The sequence below is a fragment of the Bubalus bubalis genome, chromosome 12, assembly GCF_019923935.1.
Source record: "Bubalus bubalis isolate 160015118507 breed Murrah chromosome 12, NDDB_SH_1, whole genome shotgun sequence".
NCBI lineage: Eukaryota > Metazoa > Chordata > Mammalia > Artiodactyla > Bovidae > Bubalus > Bubalus bubalis.
The window spans coordinates 4,600,404-4,628,383 of record NC_059168.1 but is presented as its reverse complement, the minus strand read 5'-3'; the positions used below and the strand labels follow the sequence as shown (position 1 = coordinate 4,628,383).

Sequence of the window (27,980 nt, the reverse complement as noted above, 5' to 3'; positions counted from 1 at the left end):
GCATCTAACGTATCAGAGGCTCAGTACATAGTTGTCAAGAGAATGCCTGTGATCACCTGGGCTTGTTGAGGCAGGTGTTTCACATGTGCTCAAACATTATATAGACACCTCCATGCATCTTCAGAAAGAAAACACAGGGACAGCATATTAGAGTCCACTCAGGACTAACTCGCTGTAATAAGTCATCGTGGCTTTGAGGGCCTGTGTTCTCTAATTTTCTCTCACCCTCCCATAGCGCATCATCCTGAATGAGGGAAAGGCAAAGAATTCCATAGAAATGAACATGTGTGTGCTCAGTTGCTCAGTCATGTCTGACTCTTTGTGGCTCCATGGACTGTAGCCAGCCATGCTCCTCTGCCCATAGAATTTTCCAGGCAAGAATACTGGAGTGGGTTGCCATTTCCTACTCCAGGGGATCTTTACCACCCAGGGATCCAACCTGCATCTCTTTCATCTCCTGCATTGGCGGGTGGCTTGGTGGATTCTTTACCATTAACGCCACCTAGGAAGCCCAGAAAGGAGCATGTCATCTCGTTAGAATTCTATTAGGCATTTCTCATGATAAGTAGCTAAAATGAGGACCATTGGATTTTTGATTAATTATAGATTTATCAGAGGATATTAGTAGTGAGAGGAACCTTAGAAACCATCTGATTTCATCTGAAATCATCTGATCCAAGCCCATGTCTTAATCGATGGGGAGGTGGAGACCTCCAGGGATTGACTGTGACCCAGGATTGCAGGTTTCCAGGCTGCCCCACTCCCCCTGAACCTCAGCTGGACTGATTCATCAAGCTTACCTTGATGGACATGTGGCAGGTATCTGGGAAGTTAGGATCACATGGATAGTGCAGGCATTCTGGATGATGGTCTCCACTTCCTCACAAAGAGAACCCTCTATTCACTTCACCTTACACTGAGCCGCAGGTTCTTCAGGGGAAGTTGGTTAGGCGCCAGCCCTAAGAAATGTCTGTTGGTTGGTCCAACCCAATCTTTGTGGTCTTATCACCCTTACTGCCATGGTCACAGGATGCAGTTCAAGCCAGCTTGACATGAGAGGTAGTCTGTGCAATGAGGGAAATAAGATAGGACCATCCCTTTTCCTGGACGTGGGCAGCTATGTGAGATGACTGTAGCAGCCATCTGAGAGCAGTGAGGAGCATCAGCCTGCAGACGCTCAAGTCAAGGATGGCAGTGAGAGGATATGGAAAGAAACTGAGTCCCTGCTGAGGCCCCAGAGTCTCTGAGTTTGCCGGTCCTGGAAACTCCCCTCTTTGGGGGCTTCTTACTGTGAGGCCCACATGTCCTTCGTTGCTAGGTTTCTGCTTATTTTAATTGCTGTCCATGTTCCCTGTCACCAGACATGGTCTGTCAGCTCTGCGCTATTACACAGCCTTTCAAAAGGCCCTTCTGAAGAGCGCTTCCTGCAGAAACACCTGAATAATACTTGACACATTTGCCCTGAGAGTCCTCATCTGGGGAGCAAATCCAGCCTGGTTGACAACAGCTCACGAGATCACAGCTTGAGTGGGCATGGCCACAAGTCTGGGTTCACATTCTGTCATTTGGTTTCCATGAAAATCGCTTGTGCTTGTCATTCTTAAGTCTTGTATTCCGTGGTGAGATGCAAATTAAACACCACGTCATGCTGACATTAAGATGCTTGGTTTATTTGCTTTAAACACAGGAGAGAAATGGGATTGATGTATTCAGATGGAGATGAGGGTAGGAGGAGGGTTTTCAGGAGACATACTCGATTCCAACTGGGTGCTGCCAGTCTCTCTGGGCCCCACCAGCCTCCCTTGGGAGCTGCCTTTGACCTTGTTCAAGGTCCTAGCTGTCTGGAACTCTGCACTAAAACAGCAAAGTTTATGGAACTAGGAGACCTCTAAGAAGTAGTGTTGGAAAGCTCATTTGCTGTATCACCTTCGACATTCTTTTTCTGGAGAGACAGAGTAGCTAATCTCCCAGGTTCCTTCCTGATCGCACATCTGATAATCCCATGAAGTGACCACAGATGGGTAATATGAGTTAAGAATGCCAGTAAACTGGAGGAGTTCCTATCTGTTTGGGCTGCCATGTTGGAAGAAGTATGAGAGTTATTAAAAATTAAAGGAGACTACTGTTAACCTTAGGTGTTGGGCACTTGTTATATACTTGACACTGTGCTAAGAACTTACAAGCATGTTCTCATCTAGTCCACCTAGCAACCCTATGAGGCCAATGCTGTTATTACTCCCTTAATCCAGGGAGGCAGCTGAGAGGCTCAGAGAGGGTCAGCAACTTCCCTAAGGCCACACAGCGAGCAAGCAGAGGAGGTCAGATGTCTGTCTGGGTCTGTCCAGTTCTAAAGTTTACACAGTATTCTGCCTCACATGGTAAAAATTCTCTAGATGTGCCTGATGTGCCTGAGGCCAGAAAGGCTGATAGTTTAACCCAGTCACTGAGAAAGTCTGGGTCCTCAGAGAGTGCGAGTTAGCCTGAGGAGCTTGGGATCTGTGGGGCACCCTTCCTTCTCCACCAAGCCTTCCTTCTCCACCACACCTGTGCTGTGAAGTGGACATGATGGCTCTCTTATTATGTAGGATTATCGTGAGGCTCAGAGGAGGGATCTGAAAAGAAAATGCCTTGAAAAAATATAATAAACCATATACATTGAAGCATCTATTATTAAAAATAGTCAAGTAAGGATAAAAAATAGGCTGATCAACTACATCCAAATTAAAAGTGTTTTGCTGCAAGCGATATCATCAAGAAAGGGAAAAGAGTACCCACACAGAGGGGAAAATGTTTTCACATTGTGTATCTGACTTTTATCCAGATAGTATTAAAATTATGTTAATTTTATTAATATAATATAATATTCACATTAATAATAAAATTAATGAAATGTAAATGGGACTTTTATCCAGATAGTAACTCTGCCAGGGGAGGCACTGTGCTTGGGGGTCTTTCTGGCTTCCCATAGAGTGAGCTGTTGCTGCATTGCAACTCCAGTCCCAATCGTGAAGAGAAGGATGTTGAGTTCCTGGCTTTGAAATGCTCTCTGAGCCAAGAAAGGTTTTTCAACTCGGCTTCACTGGCAGGACCACCCACCTGACTCAAAGGGAAGCAAGTTTGCATCACCAGAAGGCAGCAGTTTCTGGGCAAGTCTCTTAAACGCTGCCAAGGGCTGCACGATAATGCAGTTGCAGGCTGGTTTTGCTTAGCTGTAAGGTTCAGGGATGGTCTAGCCCAGCCAACAGGCTTTTGGAGAAGCATTCCACAAGGGTGCAAGCCCAGTGTCCTCCAAGACCCTAACTTACCAGGTCTCCCAGCTTAAATCCTGTCTGTTACTCAAACAAGAGGTACAGATGTTTCTCTGCTTCCCAGTGATATTTACAGACCTGCCTCCCTGCACCGCCTTTTAGACTTTTAGACTTTTGTTATTACAAAAGTGGTAAGTTTCAAGTGATAAGTTCTAAATTTCAGGAACAAATAATTCTCATACTATATAAGCTTTATTATAGATAGAGACTATAAAAGGTGAAACGTTATGCAATATATTCTTTTAAGCTAAAACCACCATGTTGCAAAATCTGCCAGAAATTGTTTCCAAAATATGAAATGCTGTGTGCTGTGCTTAGTCACTCAGTTGTGTCCAACTCTTTGCGACCCCATGGACTGTAGCCTGCCAGGCTCCTCTGTCCATGGGGATTCTCCAGGCAAGAATACTGGAGTGGGTTGCCATGCCCTCCCTCCAGGGGATCTTCTAACCCAGGGATCAAACCCAGGTCTCCAGCATTGCAGGAGGGTTTTTTACCAGGGAACACAAAACATGAAATGGATAAATGTAAATATATGTCAAGTTCACCTATAAATATAGGTCCTCCCAAAATCCTAACTAAAATACTAGCAAGCTAAATTCAATAATATAGTAGTAGAATAATGTTCCACAATGTAATTGACATTTAAAAGGAAGCATGTTATATTGGTGAAAAAATGAAGAACTGGAAAAAATAGGAATGTTCGAAAAATATTTATCCACATAATTCCACCTTCTGAAAATATCCACAGTTAACATTTGAATATGTATCCTTCCAGTGTTTTGCTCTGTATATGGAATATGTATATATTTTATGTACTTCTGATCATGCTACTTTGTAGCCAGCAGATTGTCCAGGAAAGACCATGCACAGATATCACATGAGGTTAGATGACGGCCTTCACTAATTTGGCAAAGAGTTCAGCAACACAGCAGAGAAAGCAGTGCCCCACAGCTAGCACAGATGGACCCCAGTTCCCCTTGGAGGTTGTAACAAAGTACTTACATGTCAGTGCTTCTACGCTTGGGCCTCACAAACCCCATCAAAAAGACTTACACATTCTGTGTTCTTAATACTCCCGTGTCAGAACCTGTTTATAGACAAGTGGGACCCTCTGGTTCCCACCTGTCCCTCTGGTCCAGAGGACCCTCTGGACCTTCTGATTCTTAAGCTTAAAAACCCCGAGTCAGTAAAACCCTATTCTCTCTTTCAAGGGAAGAAGCAGGATAAGCACATAGGTATTCCTGGTCCATTTCTCTGCCCTCAGATGATAGGCATACTGCAAGCGCATTGCCTCACAAATGCAGAGTGCGAATTTTTCATGGCAGTAAATATTCTGCCCTAATATGTTTATAATAACTGCATAGGTCTACATTCCCTCATAAGAATGTATAGTTATTTATTTAAGTGGTCTCCTGTTTATGGGCATTTTGGTTGTTTACAAATCCTTTCCTATGGACTGTAGTCCGCCAGCCTCCTCTGTCCATGGGATTCTCCAGGCAAGAATACTGGAGTGGGTTGCCATTTCCTTCTCCAGGGGATCTTGCCAGCCCAGGGATTGAACCTAGGGCTCTTGCATTACAGACATATTCTTTACCATTTGAGCCAGCAGGGAAGCCCATTGCAAATAACATAAGAGCATATATCCTTGTAGATACATGTTTTACATATCCCTGATTGTTTTCATTGGATAGCTTTCTGGAAGTAGAATCTCAGTTCTGTCCCTTATTAGGAACTTGGTTGTCCCTACCTAGAAAGAGACAGAATAATACCCACCCTCTAAGAAAGAGACAGAGGCATACAGTAACAGAAAACCCCAGGGTCTCAGGTCTTAAGACCTGAGTTCCTGTTTGGGGTATGGCTATTGTCCTCCCCTGGGGTCTGCATGCTTCATTCGGATTTATTTGTAGAACTTTCCTTTGTTTGATTTTGTATATTAGTGAAAAATGTGCAGTTTTTGCATTGTCCACAAGTGGTATCATGACTTGCATTACAGTTTTTTCTATAGCTGACTTCACCTACTTTATGATTCTATAGAGCTCTGACGGCTCACCAGGTCAAGAATCCGCCTGCAATCCAGGAGACACAGGAGGTGTGGGTTTGATCCCTGAGTCAGAAAGATCCCCTGGAGGAGGGCACAGTAACCCACTCCAGTGTTCTTGCCTGGAGAATTCCACGGACTGAGGAGCTTGGTGGGCTGCAGTCCATGGGGTTGCAAAGAGTGAGACGTGACTGAGCGACTAGGCAGGCACGCGTGCATGCACGGTTTCTGACGGTTCACTTCTTTCCCTGGAGAAGCTGAAAGAAAGCGACTCCTCTCTGGCAGGCTCCTGCCTGGCTAAGTGTCTGTCAGCTCTCTCCTCCCCAAACCGCACATGCACACGCACCACATGCACCCGCACAGGCACACACACACGCACAGGCGCACGCACACGCACAGGCACACGCACACGCACAGGCACACGCACACGCACCACACGCACACGCACAGGCGCACGCACACGCACAGGCACACGCACACGCACGCTATAGCTCTGCAGCGTCTGGCGCCAAGTGAATTCTCAACGGAGGTCACACAGGATCATCCTTTACCGCATGCCGTTTACTCTGAACATAAACTTAAAGACACGCCCTCCTTTTATCCTTAACATTTTTACAATCTCAGTTCGAGTCATTTTTCTCACAAGACTATCCACGTACGTGTTCTTTCTAGCTTTAGCACACAGACTTTTAAAGTCAGAGCTTAATTTCCACAGTGAATGTCTTTCGACTCAACTAAGGAATACCTCGTTTGCCTGAGTGATAAAATGGGCAGTGACTGCAGAGGAGACCTGCCTGGTGGTCCCCTAGGTCAGCGTTTAACACAGTTAAACAGTGCTGGAGTCTGGAAGTACTGAGGGAGGGCTCCTTCTGACTTGATAAATACTGTTTTTAGTTTTTATTGGAGTATAGTTTACATACAATGCTGTGTTAGTTTCACGTGTACAGTAAAGTGAATCAGTTATACGTACACATATATCCACTCTTTTTTAGATTCTTTGCCCATATATTTTCCCAGAGTATTGAGTAAAGTTCCTTGTGCTGTACAGTAAGTCCTTATTAGTAATCTCTTTTATTTATAGTAATGTGTATATATCAGTCCCAATCCCCCAATTTATTCCTCATTGGTAACCATAGGAGGGAACTTCCGCCTTTGTTCCCTACATGTGTGACTCTGTTTCTTATCGTGAATAAGTTCATATGTACCTTTTTATTTTTTTTAGATTCTACATGTAAGCAATATCATATGATATTTGTCTTTCTTAGTCTGACTTACTTCACTCAGTATGACAATCTCTGGGTCCATCCATGTTGCTGCAAATGGCATTATTTCACTTTTCTTATGGCTGAGTAGCATTCCATTGTATACATGTACCACATCTTCTTTATCCACTCCTTCGTTAATGGACATTTAGGTTGTATCCATGTCTTGGCTTCCACTTGACAAATGTTAATTGAGTGGTTCCTATTCTGGAATAAGATGCTGATATACTCCTCTCTATTCCTCTTGCTGAGCATAGCTAAAATCTTCAGGTCGTATATATTTAAAAATCATAAGAAGACTGAAAGATGGAGAGAAGGCAGGTCAGCCGAGAACTCTGGGCTGAGGAGAGACACGGCAGTGCGCTCCCTGCGTGTGTGTGCCTGCGTGCATGCTCAGTCCTGTCCAACTCTTTGTGACCCCATGGACCGTAGGCCACCAGGCTCCTCTGTCCATGGGATTTCTGGGTGTTCACGTTTCCTCATATAGCCTGGACCAGTGGGAGAAGCTGGCAACCTGGAACTTTTAGATGTTGCAGCTCATTCCTGGAGAGTGAGTTCGAGGTAACCAGAGGAAGAAAGGGAGAAAGGACTTTCTGGAACAGAAAATAGCATATACAAATGTACCCAGGTTGTCAAAGTGATGAGATTTATTATAGCTGAGGTTTGGGGGTGGACCCATTGAGGAATTGCCAGAAATTTAATTAAGGCCAGACCATGAAGAGCTTCAAAAGCCATGTTTAATACAAGACTTGTTCCTAGAGGTATTACAGAGTTTTGTTGTGGTTGTTCAGTCACTCAGTCATGTCTAACTCTCTGCGATCCCATGGACTGCAGCACGCCAGGCTTCCCTGTCCTTCACCAGCTCCCGGAGCTTGCTCAAACTCATGTCCGTCCAGTCGGTGATGCCATCCAACCACCTCATCCTCTGTTATCCCCTTCTCCTCCTGCCTTCAATCCTTCCCAGCATCAGAGCTAACAAAAACTTTTAGTCCAAGACCAACAGTCCCGCCAGTTTTATATTTTGGGGGATAATTCCAGCAACAGCAAACCTCCTGTGCCAGCTTTTCCATGGTCACATCTCCTAATGTGGTTATCAGAGCCTCCCTGTTGGCTCAGCGGTAGAGAGACCAGCTGCCAATGAAGGAGAACCAGGTTCCATCCCTGGGTCAGGAAGAGTCCCCTGGAGAAGGAAATGACAACCCACTCCAGTATTCTTGCCTGGGAAATCCCAAGGACAGAGGAGATAGGCAGGCTATAGTCCATGGGGTCGCAAAAGAGTCAGGTACAACTGAGCAACTGAACAACAGTGTGGTTATAGTTTTAGATCAGTTGGTATCCACAGAGACACCATCAGGAGAGGAGGACCAACGCCAGGCACTGATTACGGTTTAGAGAGCAAGCATGTGTTAGTTCATACAGAGTGCTGAATGAGAAGGAGCTGGACCTCTCCTAAACTGTTATCCTTCAATCCATCTCAACAGCACGCTGGGCATCACAGACACCCACACAGTGCCCGCCAGGCACAGAGCCAGCCTCCACGTTCCTTGTTAGTTCAAAGCTCATGAATGACTTTGGATACTTATCCAGGCCCCACAGTACACTTGGCAGGAGGGCCTGTGCTGTGAGATCTAGGTGTCTGGGGTCCAGATCTCTTCTCTGACCACTGGTACTCAGACTCGGCCCAGGCCAGATGGAAGGGGCACGGCAAGCAATTTGTTTAGAGTGAAGCTAAGACACTCCCAAATGGGTATTTGGTCTTGGCCACTCACAAAACACGCAAAACATTTCTTGAAATAAAAATACCAAAAGGAAATAAACCATCCAGGGGAGAATGGGGCTTACATTACATAGCACATGAAATTTTGAGTATGTTTAAAGACATTCTCTTCAAGGAGAGGTACTAACACTGGAAAAGTACGAGAGGGACTGAAATCCCCTTACTTGTTTTTGGTGGTTTTTTTTTTTTTTTTTTTTAATAGAGAAGAGAGATTGTTTTTCTTGTTTGGTTGCTAAGTCATGTCTGACTCTTTGTGACCCCATGGACTGCAGCATGCCAGGCTCTTCTGTCCCTCACTGTCTCCCAGAGTTTACTCAGATTCATGTCCATTGAGTTGGTGATGCTATCCAACCATCTCATCCTCTGTCACCCCTTTCTCCTTTGCCTCAGTCTTTCCCAGTATCAAGGTATTTTCCAATAAGTTTGTAACCTTTTTGAAAGGCTAAATCCTTATTTTTTCTATTTATTTTTTCATTCAGTAATCACAGTTCAGTTCAGTTCAGTCGCTCAGTCGTGTCCAACTCTTTGCGACCCCATGAATTGCAGCACGCCAGGCCTCCCTGTCCGTTGCCAACTCCCGGAGTTTACCCAAACTCATGTCCATCGAGTCGGTGATGCCGTCCAGCCATCTCATCCTCTGTCGTCCCCTTCTCCTTTTGCCCCCAATCCCTCCCAGCATCAGGGTCTTTTCCAATGAGTCAGCTCTTCGCATGAGGTGGCCAAAGTATTGGAGTTTCAGCTTCAGCATCAGTCCTTCCAATGAACACCCAGGACTGATCTCCTTTAGAATGGACTGGTTGGATCTCCTTGCAGTCCAAGGGACTCTCAAGAGTCTTCTCCAACACCACAGTTCAAAAGCATCAATTCTTCAGTGCTCAGCTTTCTTCACAGTCCAACTCTCACATCCATACATGACCACTGGAAAAACCATAGCCTTGACTAGACGGACCTTTGTTGGCAAAGTAATGTCTCTGCTTTTTAATGTGCTATCTAGGTTAGTCACAACTTGCCTTCCAAGGAGTAAGCGTCTTTTAGTTTCATGGCTGCAGTCACCATCTGCAGTGATTTTGGAGCCCCCAAAAAATAATCACATGTGATCACCTATTATGTCCCAGGCAAGTGTGAAGTTTGTTGACACAAAGGCTTTTATTCCATGATCTCAATAATATCTCCACGTCCACATGTTTTCAAGGGCACCATGATCTGGAAATGGCATAGGGTCCAAGAACTCTCCTAAAAATGCTGTGTCATCACGACAGTCGATCCATGTTATCATTTCAGGAAAAAGTTACTTTTTAACTTAAGTTGAAAAAATTGTTAATGTCTTTGGTATGGAAACATGACAACTAGTCAGCACACTAAAATTCGCAGTTTGCAGTTTTAAATATATAAAGCCTGAAGTCTTCTTGCAGGAGGGTATGCTCAACATGTCTTTTTCCATCGTCTTAAATCCACTACCCCAAAGAGCTTCTCTGGTTTAAGCAAGCCCATCCTTCTCTTGTATCTGCCTGCAATGCAGGGGACCCGGGTTTGATTCCTGGATCAGGAAGATCCCCTGGAGAAGGAAATGGCAATGTACTCCAGGATTCTTGCCTGGAGAATCCCATGGACAGAAGAGCCTAGCAGGCTACAGTCCTTGGGGTCACGAGAGTTGGACACGACTGATCGACTAAACCACCACCACCCTTCTCTTAGTTCTCATCCGCTGTGATGACCATCCCAGGCTTCTTTATTCTGCCACCCTGGCTGCCACAGTGGCTTCCTCTCGTGGCAAAGACAGTCACTACACTAAGTCTGAAATGACCAGCATTCCCCAGTGACCCCCAAAAAGGCTAGTTAGTGGAGCAGGTTTTATGGAGGTCAGGGCAGTTACCTTAACCCAACAACCAAAGCCTCCAGAGCCCTTGCAGACAGGCCTGCCTCCATCCTTGATATTGATTGTCATATCAAAAGCCACTCAGTCTCTACCCAGACCACGGAAACACGGATGTATTCTGTCCTGATCCCAGAGGCAACAAGAGCCTCACAGCCCTTCAAAGCAAGGCAGGAAGAAAACCTAAAATTCTTGGCTCTCCCAACTGTTTCAAAAGCAAATAATAGTTATGCCAGTAAAACTGTCATTTTAAGTGAATTTCCTAATATAAGGAAGGAAAACATAAAACTCTTAAGGCTTTTCTGCCAATCTGATTCAGATCAGAGACTCTGTCTCCCTGGGCTAGTGGGTCTCATTACAACAGGACAGCGGTCATAAAAGAAAGGCGGCACAGTAACTGTTTAATGGACATTTTCCCAGAAATTAAAGGGCTGCTCTTCAAAAGACAGTCAGCTTGCGGTGCAGGCCCCAGGGAAGTGCTCACACGTCGCTGCGTCCGCTGCAGACACAGCGACCAGGTACACCCAACACCAGCCTCAGGCGTCCTTTGTTGTGGGGATGAAAGCCGGACAATGTACCGCTTGGTGATCAAAGCCTTTGACCATCATATAAAACCAATCAAAATGCTCTTAATTTCCTGGACTTCAGCAGATGTCATTCCAGAGTGTGGCAGGCAGACAGATCTCTTTCCTCCAACATGTGTTCTTTGGCTTTGGGGAGTTTTTAGGTTTGGGTTTGTGTTGGTTTGGGTTGGGGAAGGTTTTTGTCTTTTTGCGGTTTTTCCCCAGTGTTTTGGGGACCTGCTGACAAACCGTTAACATGGATCCCAAACGTTCATGTTCAGTTCAGGATCTAACAGCCTTTTCTTCATGATTCTATTGATAGTGGAGCCTTTTCTTTATGATTCCATTGATAGTGGTCACTTTGACTCAGCCCCTAGGAAAAATGGGTTTTAGTTCATAAGGGAAGAAAAAAATATTATAACCCTTAGATCTAACCGCCCCTTCCCAGCCTCTGTCTAAAGATCCAGGAGTCCTCACTCAACCCCGGAACAAACAGCAGGCTGGGAAAGGAATCATTTTCGCTCAGGCAAGGTGTCAAGCTGCAGATGCTGCCTGATGGTGAAGAATTTTGTCGGACTGTTTGGGTACAGACCGTGACACGGGCAGAAGAAATAAAAACCACTGGGGAAGGTTATGTTCAAACTCCGCTTTTCCTTAAACCTGCAATTCAAAACAGTGCTTTGATTTGTAGGTCCATCCGGCAAGATCATTTCTTGTCTTATCATTCTTCTGAAAAGCAAGATCCCAAAGCATTTTCGCCCCCTCCCCCGGCCCCTACACTGAGGATTAATGGGAATCTGTCCCCCAGCAAAGCATTTGTCAAAGATCTAAGGGGCGGGTGGGAAGGGTCCTTTACCTTGCCCTGGCTGCTTTTGCGCTTGAGACCATAAACTGACAAGCTCACTTGCATGCAGTCCTGTTGAAATGGTGGTCACAAGAGGTAAAAGCAAGCCGATATGTGCTGACTCAACATTAAAAAAGTAGTCACTGCATTTTCTGGGTTTAGAGTTTGACCTCAAAAAGGACAGAGTCAGGTGTGTTTCAATGCAATTAATAACGGACACTGAAGATGTTGGCTATTTTGTGAGTACCAGAACTTTATGGCTCACTGTTTGGGTGGATGCATGTTATTTGCATTTTTGTGGTTAATTAATTGCCGGGAGGAATATCCATGTTTGCTGTTCTCTTTGAGTTTCTAATTTGAGTATAGAACTTCCTGGCAGATTTCAGCGTGGATATGAACATCGAGTATAATTTGAAATGGTATTGCTGTATGCCACCGCACTGGAGTTGAATTTTAAAGTCAGAATAAATAAAAACTGTGTGACTGAGGGATCTCCAGTTCTCTAATAAAAGGCTCAAAGGAAAAGTACTGTTTAGACAGCAACCCAGGGCCTGTAAAGAAGACAGCACTGGACGCTACGGGTGGGGAGAGGTAGGAAGCCAGACAACTTGGTCGGTCCCTCTGTGTCTGGAACCTTCCAGAAGGCCGTGCAAGCACAGAGCAGGACACTGTGCCCTTCCTCACAGCCCACTTCCTAAAATAAAGCAAACAGACCTTTTCGTTCTTTGCAAAATATTTCAAGCATTTTGGATTTCCTGGTTTTTTTGGTCAATGATTGGAATCGGGGATGCATTTGAAAAGCCATTCCCAGAAACAGCAGCAAAACAGGGACAGTCCTCCTGCAGCGACGTCACCTCCTTTTCTGAAATGGTCACACAGACCAGTCACACCAGCCGGTGCCCGATGGCCAGGGGGCAGCAGCCTTCGCTCCCCGTTGTCTTAACCAGGAGGCTGCTGTGACCTTGCCGGTGGGTCTGCCAGCTCCATCCAGGTGACGGCTGGCAGATGTGCTGGCTGCGTGCCTCCGGTGCCCGCCAGCCCGCTCAGCGGCGCTTCCGTGTTTGCTCACTCGGCTTCCCTTCCCTCTCTTTCCTCGCGGGTGGGCAGTGCCGGACTCCAGCCGGCCGACTGCAGGGCCTCCGCACCCTCGAGCAAGGGCAGCAGCAGCGGCAGCAGCAGCAGTGGGAGCAGCTCCTCCAGCGACTCGGAGAGCAGCTCGGGGTCCGACTCGGAGACAGAGAGCAGTTCCAGCGAGAGCGAGGGCAGCAAGCCTCCCCACTACTCCAGTCCCGAGGTGAGTACCTGCGGGCCTCCAGGGGCCTCCCCTGCCTGCTTCTCCCCTGGGGAGCACAGTCGGTCCTCCTCCCAGTGTGGTTCTCACACCTCCCACTGCCCCACTCTCCGTGGCCTGCAAGCTCCTGTGACCCGTATAGGCCACCACTCCCAGGCAGCCTGCCAGGATTGATTTGGGCTCATTTCCCCCAGCCTCCTCCTCAAAGTGCTCCTAGCTAGAGAGCTTCCTTTGAGATCTAGAAACTTCATCTCTTACAATCCAAAAATCTCTATCTTGACTTCCAGAACTTTCCAAACATGCTGTAAACATCACTGACTGGACATAACCTGACGATTGGGGTCAGCGAGGCAATAAGCAGATAGGGGAGCTCCAACCTGAAGTGTGAGCCCCTGTAAATCATGGAGAAAGGAGTTTTGTGGATTAGACATGGCTAGAATCTTACCTTTTTGCAGTTTGTCACAAATTAGAAGAACACGGGCTATAAGTATAAATAAAACCTTTTTAACTGTGTTTTCTTTGTGAAAATATACAGAGAAAAATTAGCATGAACCTGAAAGTAATAATGAAAGCTTTTATAGGTATGATGAGTATCTATGTGGAAGATTTAGGTGCCTCATATAAAAACATGATATGGTCCCGATAAAACCCATTGCTATTTCTACTTTAAAGGGGAAAATTAAATAGTAACTCAGAGCATGGATCCTTGAGAGAGGACTGAGAACACATTTGTCCAGTTTCTGGATTGGTAAGGGTAGACTTTGATTTCTAAAGAAGGAACAAAACAGGCTTCTTCTTAAGTGTATAGACATTTCACATTACTGAGGGTCATAGGATTTTTTTTTTTTTTTTGCCTGCAATCCTCTGTACCACTGTGGGGCCCAAATTTCTAAATAAGCTCTAAAATGAACCAAACCCACATGTCCAAACCTTGGTGCTGAGAGGAGAGCACCTTTAAGGGCCAACCAGCCTCACATTTCCAGTTTGTGTGCCTGTGTCTCTGTTTCCCTCCATCTCTCTTGATCTGTCTGTCTGTCTATCTCTATCTCTCTGTATAAGTAAGGGGAAGGCCCTTAGCAACATTAACCTGTAAAAGCTATCTGTTGCTATAACCCTGACTTTCCCCAGAAGCTAAATTATTCCTTCTCTATTATTTCATTCATTCTTCTGTTCATTTATGGTTTTTCAACAAATATTATTGAGTCTCTGCCACAGATACGCTTGGCCCTGGGAGACAGCAATGATCTGACAAAGAAGATGCCTGTCTTCACAGACTTGATATTCTAATGAGAATAATTTGAAACAAACAAGCAAAAAAAAAAACCAAACCAAAACAAAACAGAGGCATTAACTAAGCTTCTTCAGAGCCAGCTTTGTGATCTAATTTGTTGTAAACCTCCAGAATATGTAGTAGAAAGAACTGGGTTCCAGGGACATTGTAAGGGCCAAGGGGGACAGTGGCGGTGGATTAAAAGCCTCAGGGTCTGTGAATGAGAGCCCCCATCCCCGGCTCTTCGTGACTTTGAAGGTTAAATTCGGGAATGTTGAATACTATTTGCATGTTGAAATGTGACTCCTGGAGTTTCTAGATGAGGCTGAAACCAGCCTCAGAGAAGCACGGTTATAAAGGGCTTTGAGCAGACTCCCTCTAAATGTCACTGAAATAATTACAAAGACCTGAACTCCTTGGTGATGAAAGGAAGCACTTGTCATTTCTTCCAGCAGCTATCAGAGCCCCGAGCCGAGGAGGAGGAGGAGGGGAAGCTGCTAACACAGGCCTTAGAGTTTAAGTTACCTGAGGCATGGGTAGGTTTCGACTTCTGGCTTCTCCTTGCAGAGGGAGTGCAGAAGTGACAGGTGTAGCCACAGAGCATGTGACTTCTCTCTACTGGAAAGGAGTATATTCCTTGGAATAAAAAAATTAAGGGGTTTGGGACTTGTTTTTTTTTTTTTAACATTTTTTCCCAAGACGACTACAGACACACACCCTTCAGAAATACAAAGAGGGAATTCCCTGGCGGTCCAGTGGTTAGGACTCCGTGCTTTCACTGCCAAGGACATTGTGGGTTTGGTGTCTCATTGGGGAACTAAGATCCCACAAGCCATGTGGCATGGCCAAAGATTTTATTAAAAAAAAAAAAGAATTACAATGAGTTTGCAGAATGAACATTGCAAAGAGGGGAAAGAAGCATTAAGGGCCGACTGTACGGCAGCCCTGCTCTCGTCTGCCCTGAGCTGGCCCAGGTCCCCTGACAGAGAGCAGTGAGACCCGTTTCCCTGTCCCCCACAGGACCACCCAGTGGTCTTCATAGCCACACACCTCCCATTCCACCGCAAAGACCTGTTCCTGCTGCTTTGCAGCAAAACGTATCTGGCCCTCCTTTCCCCTTTCAGAAATGTCCTGATATGAGAGCAGGAGATCCTCATGATGTCCCAAGACACCTGCATCCTGCACCCTGCCCCTCAATGTGCCAGCACTGGGCACCTGCTTGGCTCTCCTGAGTCTCATCCAAGCTGTGTTTCTGGCCCTGGTTGTAGAAAACCACTGCCTTTCACACACATCACCATGGCATATAACCCCTAGTCTGCGAGTGGGCATGGAAGAGACACTGGATTCAGTCTCTGCGGCCTGAGGTTTGCTTGCTTGTCATCAGACTAATTTTTTTCATTTGAGTTCTTTCTTCTTTCTTGGTCTGGGACATCCTTTCATACCAGAGCTTGACCAGGGAGCAGGAAGGGGTGGGGGGTTTCGTTTTGCCCCTCCATTAGCACATTTGCAGCAGCACACAGAGCTCCTTAGACCAGTGTTCCAAGTAAAGGGACAGCTTGCTGTGTGAACAAGAAAGAGCCTGGTCACCGGACTTTATTTGACTGCACGTGGGATCTTTAGCTGTGGCCTGGGAGCTCTTAGTTGCAGCATGTCGGACCTACTTCTCTGACCAGGGATCAAACCTGGTCCCCCTGCATTGGGAGCACAGAGTCGTATCCACTGGGCCCCCAGGGCAGTCCCTGGTCACAGGATTTTGAGAAGAGCCAGGATAAAGTGGGTTTCACCCGTTTCTGTACTGCAGGGCACCACTCAGCCCTCAACATCACTCCTGTAAAGAGTGTTCTCCATTGTGGTGTTTCCCAAATATGTCCAACCATGGTAGGCTTTCTTCATGGGCTAAAAGCACATTTTGGAAAATGCTGCCCTAGATCATTCTTGAAAATCTTCAAAAATACAAGCTATTCATGGATTCAACAAGCTTCTCCTTAATTAGGCATCTATGGGGTATGTGGCAGTGGGTGCCCTGAAGGTTGTAGATGAAATAGAGACTAGAGTATACCCTGGAGGGCTTGTGCATGAATCAGAGGGAAGATTGATCAGAGAGGAGAGTCCTGGCTGGAAATACACACTGCAAGCCAGCAAACAGGCAAAAGCGCTGGGCGGAACCCCAGGGGATGGCTCAGACGGTAAACCAGAGGCAGCAGCCTGCCAGGCAAGGAGCTCCAAGCCCCAAGTCTGCCTTCCTCCCCTGCCACCTATTTCTTGGCTGTTTAAGCTTCCTTGGCCACAGTTTTTTCCCCAAAATGGCAGATAATCTCCCACTGTCTAATCTGTGAGGTTTTTCTGAGAAGTAAGTGACAAACAGGGAGAGACAGCTCATCGTGAGTTATTAGTACCAACAGGGTCATAGCAAGCTGCCCCTCTAACCTATTATGGGTCCTGCAAGGGATACAAAGAAGCAGAAACCTGGCCTCTGCCGGAAAGCAGTGTTTGGCTTTGTTGAAGACGCAAGATTCATATACATGAAACAGACATGGATATCAAAAGATGATGCCATTAAGGATAATGGAAGGCAACAGGTATTATCTGGAGAGTTAGTGGTGTCTTCTCCAAAAGTCAGATCAAATTCTATCATTTGAAGACCTGACATTTCTCAAGTGAAACAAGGTCCCCTTTTCATGAGGCTTCCCCAGAGAGTAATGGGAGCTTAAGGGAATCTGATCTCTCAACTGTGACAAGCCTGGGTTTAGTCTTGCTGGTGCCTGGTAGCTCTGCAGCTTTGGACATGTTACTTAACTTCTCTGAGCCTCATCTAAACACTAAGGCTGATAGTATCTCTTATCTATGGATTAAATTAGATGATACATGTGATGTGGGAGCACACTGGGTGTTACAGCAATGAAAGATGCCTGTAAGATGATGGCTGCCTGAGGAGTTTGGATTTTGTTCGAGAGGCAAGAGGAGGTCATTGTAGATCCTTGAGAAAGGGAACATAATTTAGCAGTGTACTGAAAATGGTCCTGATTTCTTTGGCTGTGAAGGGCAGAAAAAATGACTCTGCGGCACATGGGGCAGCGGGCCCTTACTCCATTGATTAAATCCTCCCCTCGCTGTGAAGACTCCCTCCAGGGAGTTTTAGTGGGAGTTTCCCTGTGAGCCGCTGTGTTTCGGCTCCAGGCAGGCATCTGTGTCCTCGCATGTAAGAGACGTGAGGTGTGGAAGGCTCAGGACTGCGGGGAAGAGGATGACCAGGGGGTGGGGGGCGGTAAGTGGCAGATGCTGCCATAAATGTGTCCACCCAGTCCAGTGTGTGCCCCCTTCTGCAAGGCGCCTTCAGCATCTACTCACATTACTGGGCCCCATTTATCTGGGGAAGCTGAGGCACAGAAGTCACTGACCCAGCCAGGGGTCAGAGAGAAACGGGGCTGGGGAGGAGACAACCTCAAAGCCATAAATGTGTTTGCCACCAATTAGCCTTCAGGGGACTTCCCTGGTGGTCCAGTGGCTAAGATTCCAAGCTCCCAATGCAAGGAGCCCGGGTTCAATCCCTGGTCATGGAACTAGATCCCACGTGCCACAATTAAGTGTTCGAATGCCCCAGCTGAAGATCCCATGTGCCACAACAAAAATTGAAGCTCCCGAGTGCTGCAGCTGAGACCCGGTGCAGCCAAAATGGATAAATAAATAATTTTTAATTAAAGTAGCCTTTCGTCACACTGAGCTCCCCTCAGGGCAGGCGAGAGCTCCCCCTCCGCAAAGAAGCCATTCTATGTCCTGCCACCCTGCTTCCTCCGTCACTTCACTGTCGAAGGATGGACCAGGTCAGGTGGGCTCTGCAGGCTCCGTTGTTCCCTGTCTCTGCAGGTGCCACATTGAAGCGAGGTCAGAATTTACAAAATAAAACTCAGAGGCGTGAAACAAGATTTTATCATTTTGATTTTTTGCCTCTTGTTCAGGAGTCCTGGCCTATGGGTGGCATAAAAACAAGAAAAGCAGAACATCAAGTCAGAGCCCAGACTCCCCATCAGGGTCACGAGAGAGTCCCCTTCCATGCTTGTACCCCATGGGGATGCTCCTCGATCCTCATGGCCCCAGGAGCAGGGCCTGGGATCTCCGTGCTGAAATGCCTCACAAGGAGACTCCCATTAAGATTTCCCGGAGGGCGCCTTCACAGCAAAGGGAGGATTTAATCACTGGAGTGATCATCAGTGTGCTGCAGGGTCATTTTCTGCTTGTGGTCACTTGTTGCTCCCAGTCCCTCGACACCCTGCACTGCGGTTCCCTGAAGCACAGTTGGTCTCGTCTGCTTGGAGGGAACCAGCAGACTGTCCACAGCCCCTGCCTCAGCTGCAGTGCTCACCGTCCACACTCTGCGGCCCCAGGCCCTGCTGGCCCTCTAAAGGCTTTCCATCTCCCTGACCCGTGCCCCAGACTCAGCCAGGACCCCTGGGTCTAGAGCACTGCCTGCCCTCCTCGCACCTCGCCGCCCTGCCGCAGGATCCTTTCTGCATGAGGCGGTGCCCCAAGTTCTGCTCTTAATACCAACCTCTTTGTTGAAAACCAAATCTTGACACCTGAAAGCAAGCATTCAGAAATTACGATCTTAAAGAACAGTGGTTTTCTCCTGCCAGGGAGCCTGACTTGCTCTAGGCTTTAACAAACCAATATGAAATGCAAAGCTAAGCCATTGTTCTTTATTCTGGGCGGTATCTAGTTCCACCACCCCACCCCACCCCCACCTCACCCAGTCATCAGAAGCCATGAATTTATAGAGTGGAGGACGTAGGGAAGGAAACATACATCACCTTAATCACGCCAAAATTCTCCCTCATCTCACGAATTAAAAACATTCTAGCTAAAGTTCTATGGGGCTTCCCTGGTAGCTCAGCAGTCAAGAATCCACCTGCAATACAGGAGATGTGGGTTCAATCCCTGGGTCAGGAGAATCCTCTGGAGAAGGAAATGGCAACCCACTGTGGTATTCTTGCTTGGGAAATCCCATGGACAGAGGAGCCTGGCCAGCTACAGTCCATGGGGTTGCCAAAAAGTCAAACATGACTTTGCAACTATACAGCAACAACAAAGTTCTGTACTTATCAATATACCTCTTTTCTACTAATAATCAGTGAGGCTGGATAAATGGACTTTTATTAGAAATCAACAACATTTACTCCCATAAGAGAATTGGTTCTTTTTTTTTTTTTTTTTTTTACAAGTGAAGGCTTTTTATTAAGAGGTTGCTATAGCAAGGGAGTTAGCTACCATCATTTATGTTGGCAGAGTCTCAAAAGCAGGCAGAGGAGAGGGAAAAGTTTATATAAAATGGAAAAAAGGTATGCCTGAAGGAAGAGGTGTTGGCCTGGGGAAACTGTAGGTGGACTAACTGGAAGTAGAGCATTGTATGTGATTGAGTAGGGGTGCATATTTGACTTTCCCAGCTGGGTCTCAGTTGATCCCAAAGGAAAATGAGTGAAGCTGTCAGTCATTAATCAAGTCCTGGCCTCTTGTGTTGATTGTCATAGGCATTGTTTGCCTTCCTGGACTGAGTGCTGCAGAATGTGAATCAGAATTCTGTTTTTATATTTGGTCTGGCCATTGTCTGTATATTTAAACTCCTGGTCCCTGCTTTTGACCATTCTCTGATGTGCTGGAGGTAGGTGAATTCAGGGATGGCTGAAGACCCAGATCTTCGCTGCTTGGAGATTGCTTCTCTGTCTTCATGGTCAACTGTGTTGCAAGATCTGCTTGCCCTTTTTGTTCTATCATCATGGAGATCATCTCCACAACTTCATTATCACCATCTCTACCTTCCCGCAGAGCCAGATGCCAACAGCTAACCATGAGTACTGGGAGTATTACAACCTCTTTAACTTAAGAGCAGGAGCAGGAGAATTGGTTCTTAACCTTTCAATAAGACATAGATCCCTAGAGAGGTAAATGCAAACTATGCAAACTATTCTCTCCCCAAAATGTGTCTACATGACCTTTGACCTTCTGTTACAGGGCATTCCCTGGCCTCGCCTCTCCCCCAGAGCCAATCTGTGGGTCAGAGTTTAACACCTGGAATGCCCAGGATTTGCTCTAATTTAGCAAAACTGTTTACAGGAGAGGTTTTCATTGTCACCTCCTCGTCTGAAACATTTCGGGCAAAGTGTGATGGAAGGGGGTTGAGGATGGACGAACCAAGTCCAGCAGGGTCCACTCAGCCCCCTTTTTGAATTTCTCCCCAAATTACAAGTCTCACCAAAAAAAATGTGTGCTTCAACACTCAAGGTCTCCTAACTACACCCCAGTTAACTTTCATGGGCTCTCAAGTTTATGCATGTCTGTATAAATACAAAAAATATACACTGTATAACACTCAAAAGTGCTGGAAATGGGTCCTAATGAGGAATAGGGGGGTCCTCTCATTTCTCAAACTGCCGCACTGGCATTTCAGTGTGGGGGACCTAGAAAGTGTCAGTCGCTCAGTCATGTCCGTCTCTTTACGACCCTGTGGACTGCAGCCTGCCAGGCTCCTCTGTCCATGGAGTTCTCCAGGCAAGAATACTGGAGTGGGTAGCCATTCCCTTCTCCAGGGGATCTTCCCAACCCAGGGATCGAACCCGGGTCTCCTGCACTGGCAGGTAGGTTCTTTACCCTTTGAGCCACCTGGGAAGCCCTGTGGGTGGCCGCCCTGTGTGCCTGTTGATGCTATACACACCTACAGGCTTCCATGTTCCTTGAGTTTCCAGCCCATCAGGTTTCTGCTCACACGCCTAGAGGAGCAGCAAGTCAAGAGAAAAACAGCCAGGCGCATCTAAGTGAGCCTGTCCTAAACAATGTTTTGTTTGTTGCCGGTTTTCTGCTTTTAGGCGGAACCAGCGTCCTCTAACAAGTGGCAGCTGGATAAATGGCTAAACAAAGTGAATCACCACAAGCCCCCTGTCCTGATCCAAAATGAAAGCCACCACGGGCCGGAGAGCAGTCAGTACTACACCCCAGTGAAGGAGGACACGCAGGACTGCGGGAAGCTCCCCGACGTCTGCCCGCCCGGCCTGAGAGACAAGGACATCAAGGGCGCCTGCAAGGAGGAGCAGAGGCCGAGGACCGCGAACAAGGCCCCGGGGAGCAAAGGGGTGAAGCAGAAGTCCCCGCCCGCGGCCGTGGCCGTGGCCGTGACCGCCGCCGCCGCCCCGCCGCCCGCGGTGCCTGGTGCGCCCGCCGAGAGCGCGCCCGCGCCTGCCCGGAGGTCCGCGGGCAAGAAGCCCACCCGGCGCACCGAGAGGACCTCGGCCGGCGACAGCGGCCACCGGCCCGAGGAGCCCGTAGCTGCCGAGGCGCTGGGGGCGAGCGCGGGGGTTCCCCCGGAGCCCCCCAAGCCCCGGCCTTGCGGCAACAGCAGGACCAACCACCGCAAGGAGCTGCGCTCGGCCGTGACCTGCGAGAAGCGCCGCACGCGGGGGCTGAGCCGGATCGTCCCCAAATCCAAGGAGTTCATCGAGACGGAGTCGTCCTCTTCCTCCTCCTCCTCGGACTCGGACCTGGAGTCGGAGCAGGAGGACTACCCTCTGTCCAAGGCCGTGGCCGCTGCCGCCGCCGCTGCCGCCGCCTCCGGGAACGACCCAAGGCTGAAGGAGGCTCCCACCAGCATCAGCGGCGGCCCCCGCGCTCCCGTGGGCTCCATCAACGCCAGGACCACCAGCGACATTGCCAAGGAGCTGGAGGAGCAGTTCTACACACTGGTCCCCTTCGGCCGCAACGAGCTTCTCTCCCCGTTGAAGGACAGTGACGAGGTCCGGTCACTCTGGGTCAAAATTGACTTGACACTTCTGTCCAGGATCCCGGAACACCTGCCCCAGGAGCCGGGGGTCTTGAGTGCTCCCGCGGCCAAGGACTCTGAGAGCGCACCCCCGAGCCACGCATCCGAGGCGCCCGTGGAAAAGACCTTGCCAAAATCCAAGAGGAAACGCAAGGTAGGCCTGGAAACCTGAGGGGCTGAAGGCACAGTGGGAGGGAGGGTCCCAAACTTGTGGGCAGGTCCACTGGTCTGGAATGTTCCAGGAGCAGGGGTTTATGTGTCCTTCTTCAGCAAACGTTCATAGAGCACTTTACATAAGCGCATAGGAGCCTGCTAAGTCACTTCAGTCGCTAAGTCTGACATTCTGCAACGCTATGAACTGTAGCCTGCCAGGCTCCTCTGTCCATGGGATTCTCCAGGCAAGAATACTGGAGTGAGTTGCCATGCCCTTCTCCAGGGCATCTTCCCAACCTGGGATCAAACCCTTGTCTCCTGCATTACAGACAGATTCTTTACCATCTAAGCCACCAGGGAAGCCCAGTGTTAAGTGCTTGACACATAGTAACTCAACTCAACATCCTTAGAACCGCCCATTGTGGGAAGACCAGCTATTATTCCCATGTGATAGATAATTAAGGCCTGTCCCACTGCATGTGGAAGTGGGCAATTGGGAAATCTTCACTGAATGTCTTCAGGGAATGAGCTAGAAGCTGGACCAGTGAGGAAAACTAAACACAGGTGAGCCCCATTCTTTACTGGAAGAGGTGGGGTCATTCATTGACTTAAGAAGCCAGCTGCCTCATAGAGTTGAGTAAGGCTGTGACTAGGGAGCCACAGGTTGGTGCTCCCCATGGTATTGAGCAGAAGGACTTTGTGGTGGAGATGAGCTGGGAACAGGGCCCTAAGCAGGAGGGACTTTTGAGTAATCAGAGGATTTGCTGCCAAAGCTAGGAAGCCAGCTGAACAGAGAAGGATTGAACAGAGTGAGGTGGGCAGGGACTTAAGTACAGGGAGAGCTGGACGAGGGTCTAGAAGTAGACCCAAACACTTGGCCATTCAGATGTTATTGAAGAATTTTTGAGCACAAGAATCACTTAATCATAATTTAAAACCAGTTCTGAGAATCTTTACCCCCTCCTGTTACTACATCTTCAAAAGTGACTAGGACCACAGTGAAAAACCCAAAGGGTAACAAACCAAAGATTATAGTCATCATGGATGGCCCCAAATTTGGGACAAAATCATTCACAACTGTTAACACATGTGTATGTCCCCATGAGGGATGCTAAATCATTTATAAAATCCTTACAACTTTTGAGGCAAATATTCTTGTCATACCCCTTTTACAGATGAGGAAACTGAGGCTCACAGAGCCTAAAGTGACTTGCCCTAGGGTCATATAGGTGAGAAAGGACAGAGCTGGGAATGAAGTCAGGTCTCTGGCTGTAGGGTCTCCCAATAATAAACCAGCTGGAGATTTGTGTAGTACTTTTGCCTCACGGCCCCCGCTCAGAAGACTCCATGCTCAGAATTTAATGCCTGTGGTTGCCATCTTGGAATTCTCCCCTTTATCTTTGAATCCGTCTTTTGCAAGAGAAGGTGATGGGACAACAGAGCGTGCCTGGTCCCACCCCTACCCACTTCCCCAGGATGGGTTCTGCCTGCCCCGTGGCCCCTTTGCATTCCTGGCGGGAGCAGCCTCCCCTTTCTGCAGCCCCATCCAGGGACCAAGGCACAGGCATAGTGAGGGTTGGGGTCAGGATCAGCACCTCCCTGCCCTCAATCCAGGTACTGAGGGGTCCCCCAGGAGAGACTGCCAATTGGCCTTGGGGAAGGGGTGGTGCCTGGCTGCACTTCCTCACCCCGCGACCCACAGCTGGTAGGTGGCGGAGACCGTTTGCTGGGCTGCATGGGCGCACCCAATCTCAGGCTGGCACTCCTGGCATTCGGGAGAGTCAGCGCATGCCAAGCATCCCCAATGCTTCCAGGAGCACAATGTAAAGAAGCAAATAAACACACTTCTCTGACAGGTTAAGAGACCAGTTTCAAGACGGGGAAAATGTTCCTGACTTTAGTACTTTATAATGTTACTCTTTTACCGCTTTTTTTTTCTTTTGGAGGTATAATTGACATAACATTATATTATTTTTAGTTATACAATATAATGATTCAATATTGGTTTACATGTGTTGCAAAATGATGACCACAATCAGTCCAGCTATCATCCATCACTGTACTTAGTTACAAATTTCTTTTTCTCCTGGTGAGAACTTTCAAGATCTCCTAGCTACTTTCAAATGTGTGCTACGGTATTATTAGCCATACTCACCATGCTGCTTATTAGTATTGTACTACATCCACATGACTTACTCATTTTATAACTGGAGACTTGTACTTTTTTATTTGCTTCGCCCCTTCATGTTGTACCCCCCTCTCCACCCCAGAGTGGTTTGGTTTTGGTTTTCAGATTCCACATTTAAGTGAGATCCTAAGGTCTTTGTCATCTTTGTCGTCGCAAAGAATCGGATGAGACTGAGTGACTAACACACACACATCCCGCTCATTTCGCTTAGCATAGTGCCCTCCAGGTCCATCTGTGTTGTTGCAAATGGCGAGACTCCCTTCTTCTGTTGTATACATACATATGCCACAATTTCCTTATCTATCCATAGCCATTTACGCTGTTTCCTTGTCTTGGCCGTTGTAAATAATGCTGCAGTGAACGTGGGGGTCTTTTGAAATCAGTGTTTCAGTTTTCTTTGGATAAATACCCAGAAGTGAGATTACTGATCATGTAGTCGCTCTGTTTTAATTTTTTGAGCAACCTCCATACTGTTTACACGGTGGCTGCACCACATCCTCACACGTGTATTATTTCTAGTCTTTTTGATGACAGCCGTTCTAAGAGGTGTGAGGTGATATCTCATTGTGGTTTTCATTTGCATTTCCCTGATGATTAGTGATGCTGAGCATCTTTTCATGTGCCTGTTGACCATCTGTATGTCTTCTTTAGAAAAAATATTTAATCAAATCCTCCGCCTGTTTTTCAATCAGATTTTTTTGTTTGTTTCTTTGTTGTTGAATTGCAAGTGTTCTTTATGTGTTTTGAATATTAACCCCTTCTCGGATATATTATTTGAAAACACTTCCTTCCATTCAGTAGATTGTCTTTTCATTTTATTGATGGTTTCCTTTGCTGTGCGGCTTCCCTGGTGGCTCAGCTGGTAAAGAATCTGCCTGCAGTGCCGAAGACTTGGGTTTGATCCCTGGGTTGAGAATATTCCCTGGAGAAGGGAATGGCTACCCACTCCAGTATTCTGGCCTGGAGAATTCCGTGGACTTTATAGTCCATGGGGTCACAAAGAGTCAGATGCGACTGAGCGACTTTTACTTTGCTTTGCAGAAGCTTTTTCATTTAACATAGTCCCACTTGTTTATTTTTGCTTTTGTTGCTTTTGCTTTTGGTATTAAATTCAAGAAAATCATCACCAAGACTGACATCAAGCATCTTCTCCAGCTTTTTGAACATGGATCGTAGCCTTTTCATTTTGCACTGAACCCCACAAATCATGCAGTCAGCCCTGACCTCATAGGTGACCTCAATCAGGTGACCTTCCCTTCTGTGTACTTCAGTTTCTTCATTTGTAAACTGCTGACATCTTTACAGGGATGTTGTTGGGTTTAAATGATATAATTTAGTAATACAGGTTAGCTTGCTACACACCTGCTGCTCTTTTCCTTCTGTTTTCCTCTGCATTTCCTGCCCTCCTCATTACTTGTCAGATACATTTATCCATCAACTCCCAGGTGATTAATTGATTAATGAGTAAATCAATCAGTCATCTGGAGAGTGATGGATAAATGGACAGGCTGATATAAAGAGAGAGAGAGGTGTTTCCGAGATAGAAATTGATAAACGTATAGAGATTGGAAATACATAGAGCTATACAGGCATATGTCAGTAGAGATGTGCAAAAACAGAGACATGTATAATTCATAATCTGTATTTAAGTAATTTTACTATCCGTGGACTTTTTAAGTTTAACTTATGAAGCGTCATTTACACTAAGCCTGACACTCAGCTCTCCTCATGAAATCTACCGGAACATAGGTGAACATGCATAGAGAAGGGGAAGAACATGTGCACAGCGCTCTTTACTCATCATCCAGGGTGTGAAGCCACCAGTTGTGGGTGTGGGAGGTGGGACATCGAAGACCTGGCTGCCCAGGGTGCAGAGTCTAGCCCTGCCGGAGCCCTGGGGGCCAAAACTAGGAGGTTCAGAGCTTTGGCTTGGACCATCCATGGGGCACAGTTTCAACGTGAGCATCTGTGGTCCTTCCTCCAGAGGCTGACATCCCAGCTAGAAAGAGAAGGTTAGAGTCTTTCTATCTTTAGTACCAGTGCCCGTCTCCTGGAAACACCGCTGAGAATCCTGAATGTCTCTCTGTTGTGTTGCTGCGATCTCAGCAACAATAGAAGTTGGTTGAGTGCGCGTGCATTACCCCTGCGTGTGTGCTGTGCTAAGTTGCTTCAGTCGCATCTGACTCTTTGTGACCCTATGGACTGTAGCCCACCAGGCTCCTCTGTCCATGGGATTCTTCAGGCAAGAAGACTGGAGTGGGTTGCCAGGCCCTCCTCCAGGGGATCTCCCCAAGCCGGGGATTGAACCTGAGTCTCCTATGTCTCCTACATTGGTAGGTGGGTTCTTTACCACTAGTGCCGCCTGGGAGGCCTGCATCACACCTATTACACGTCTAAAGTTAAATACAGTCGTGCAAACAATCCAGTCGAACTGCTGTTTTATAAAAAGATCCTTCAAGGCCATGAACTTCAGAAGAAAAGCCTGAGCTTGTCACTGCTCCTACAGCATTAAGCCCAGGAGAGGTCGCTTGCTATACCTTGTTTGGGTACCAAGAAATGCCAAAGAAAGGGATGCTGAAGCTCCAGTGAGACTCCAGAGCAGATCTTCTTTGGAGGGTAGAAGCCAGCCCGTTAGTTGAGCAGTTTCGTCCGTCACAGTATTCCCTCCTGCAGTTTGATCCCAGTGTCACGCTTTTTCCTCGCAGTAAGCTGTCAGTAGTCAAAACGACAGATTTCGTCCTTGTTCGAGGAGGAGCTGACGGGGAACTGAGGCCGGGGCCGAGAGTGCTGCCATCGTGTTGGCGCTCAGGACCTTGTCCAAAGAAGCCCCCGAGCTGGTGGGATGGGAGCTCACCGTGATCCCTCGAAGTCCGAAGCTGATTGGTTTTCGCTTCTTTCCATGCAGTGCGACAACGAAGACGACTACAGGGAGATCAAGAAAGCCCCGGCAGAGAGGGAGAGCGCCTCACGACTGAGCGCCTCTGCCAACAGTACTTTGTCCGCAAATCATTGCAGCATGAACATCAACAGGTACGTGCGCTCCTGCAAAGGCAAGGCTTGGTGGAGGCATGCCTGGGTCTGAGAGGCATGTGTTTGCAGGGGGAGAGGCAGATTTTTTTTAATGATTTCTCTGCTCTGGGTGTCCAGACCAGGGTTCTTGGACTCCTTAATCAATAGAAATTGATAAGAGGCCAGAGGAGAAATTCAGCCAAGGCTTCGTTGGGGCTCAGGCTGCAGCTTGAAGGAGTGAGGAAAAAGTAACAGTTTCCCTTGCTCGCTCTCTGATGGGGGCAAGTGCATTCCTTAAATGTGAGGAGGTAAGTTGTGGGTCCAGGGGTCATGCCAGAGGGGGACTTAGGTGGTCTGCCCACCCGCTTTATTGGTCTTGTGTGCACGGCGCGTGCACAGGACCTGCTTTTGCTCCCAGTTCCTCAAAATTGGCAGTGGGTTTTTGGTCTTTTTGTATCTTGTTGTTCATAATTTGCTCCAACTGCACATGCTTACAGTTGCTTTTAGTCCCTTATGCTGTGCTAAGTTACTTAGTCATGTCCAACTCTTTGCGACCCCATGGACTGTAGCCCACCAAGATCTCTGTCCATGGGGATTCTCCAG

The 27,980-nt window shown here is 47.4% G+C and overlaps 1 protein-coding gene across 9 annotated transcripts in view; it reads left to right on the top strand.

The window, feature by feature from the left end:
* Positions 1–27,980, top strand: part of AFF3 (AF4/FMR2 family member 3) — a 582,175-nt gene that overhangs the window by 511,502 nt on the left and 42,693 nt on the right. For all 9 annotated transcript variants that reach the window (XM_044925651.2, XM_044925654.2, XM_044925653.2 and 6 more), the window contains 3 exons: positions 12,773–12,959; positions 21,081–22,181; positions 27,274–27,398. In XM_044925651.2, coding sequence (XP_044781586.1) covers positions 12,773–12,959; positions 21,081–22,181; positions 27,274–27,398 — 1,413 coding nt within the window. The remainder of the gene's footprint in view (positions 1–12,772; positions 12,960–21,080; positions 22,182–27,273; positions 27,399–27,980) is intronic.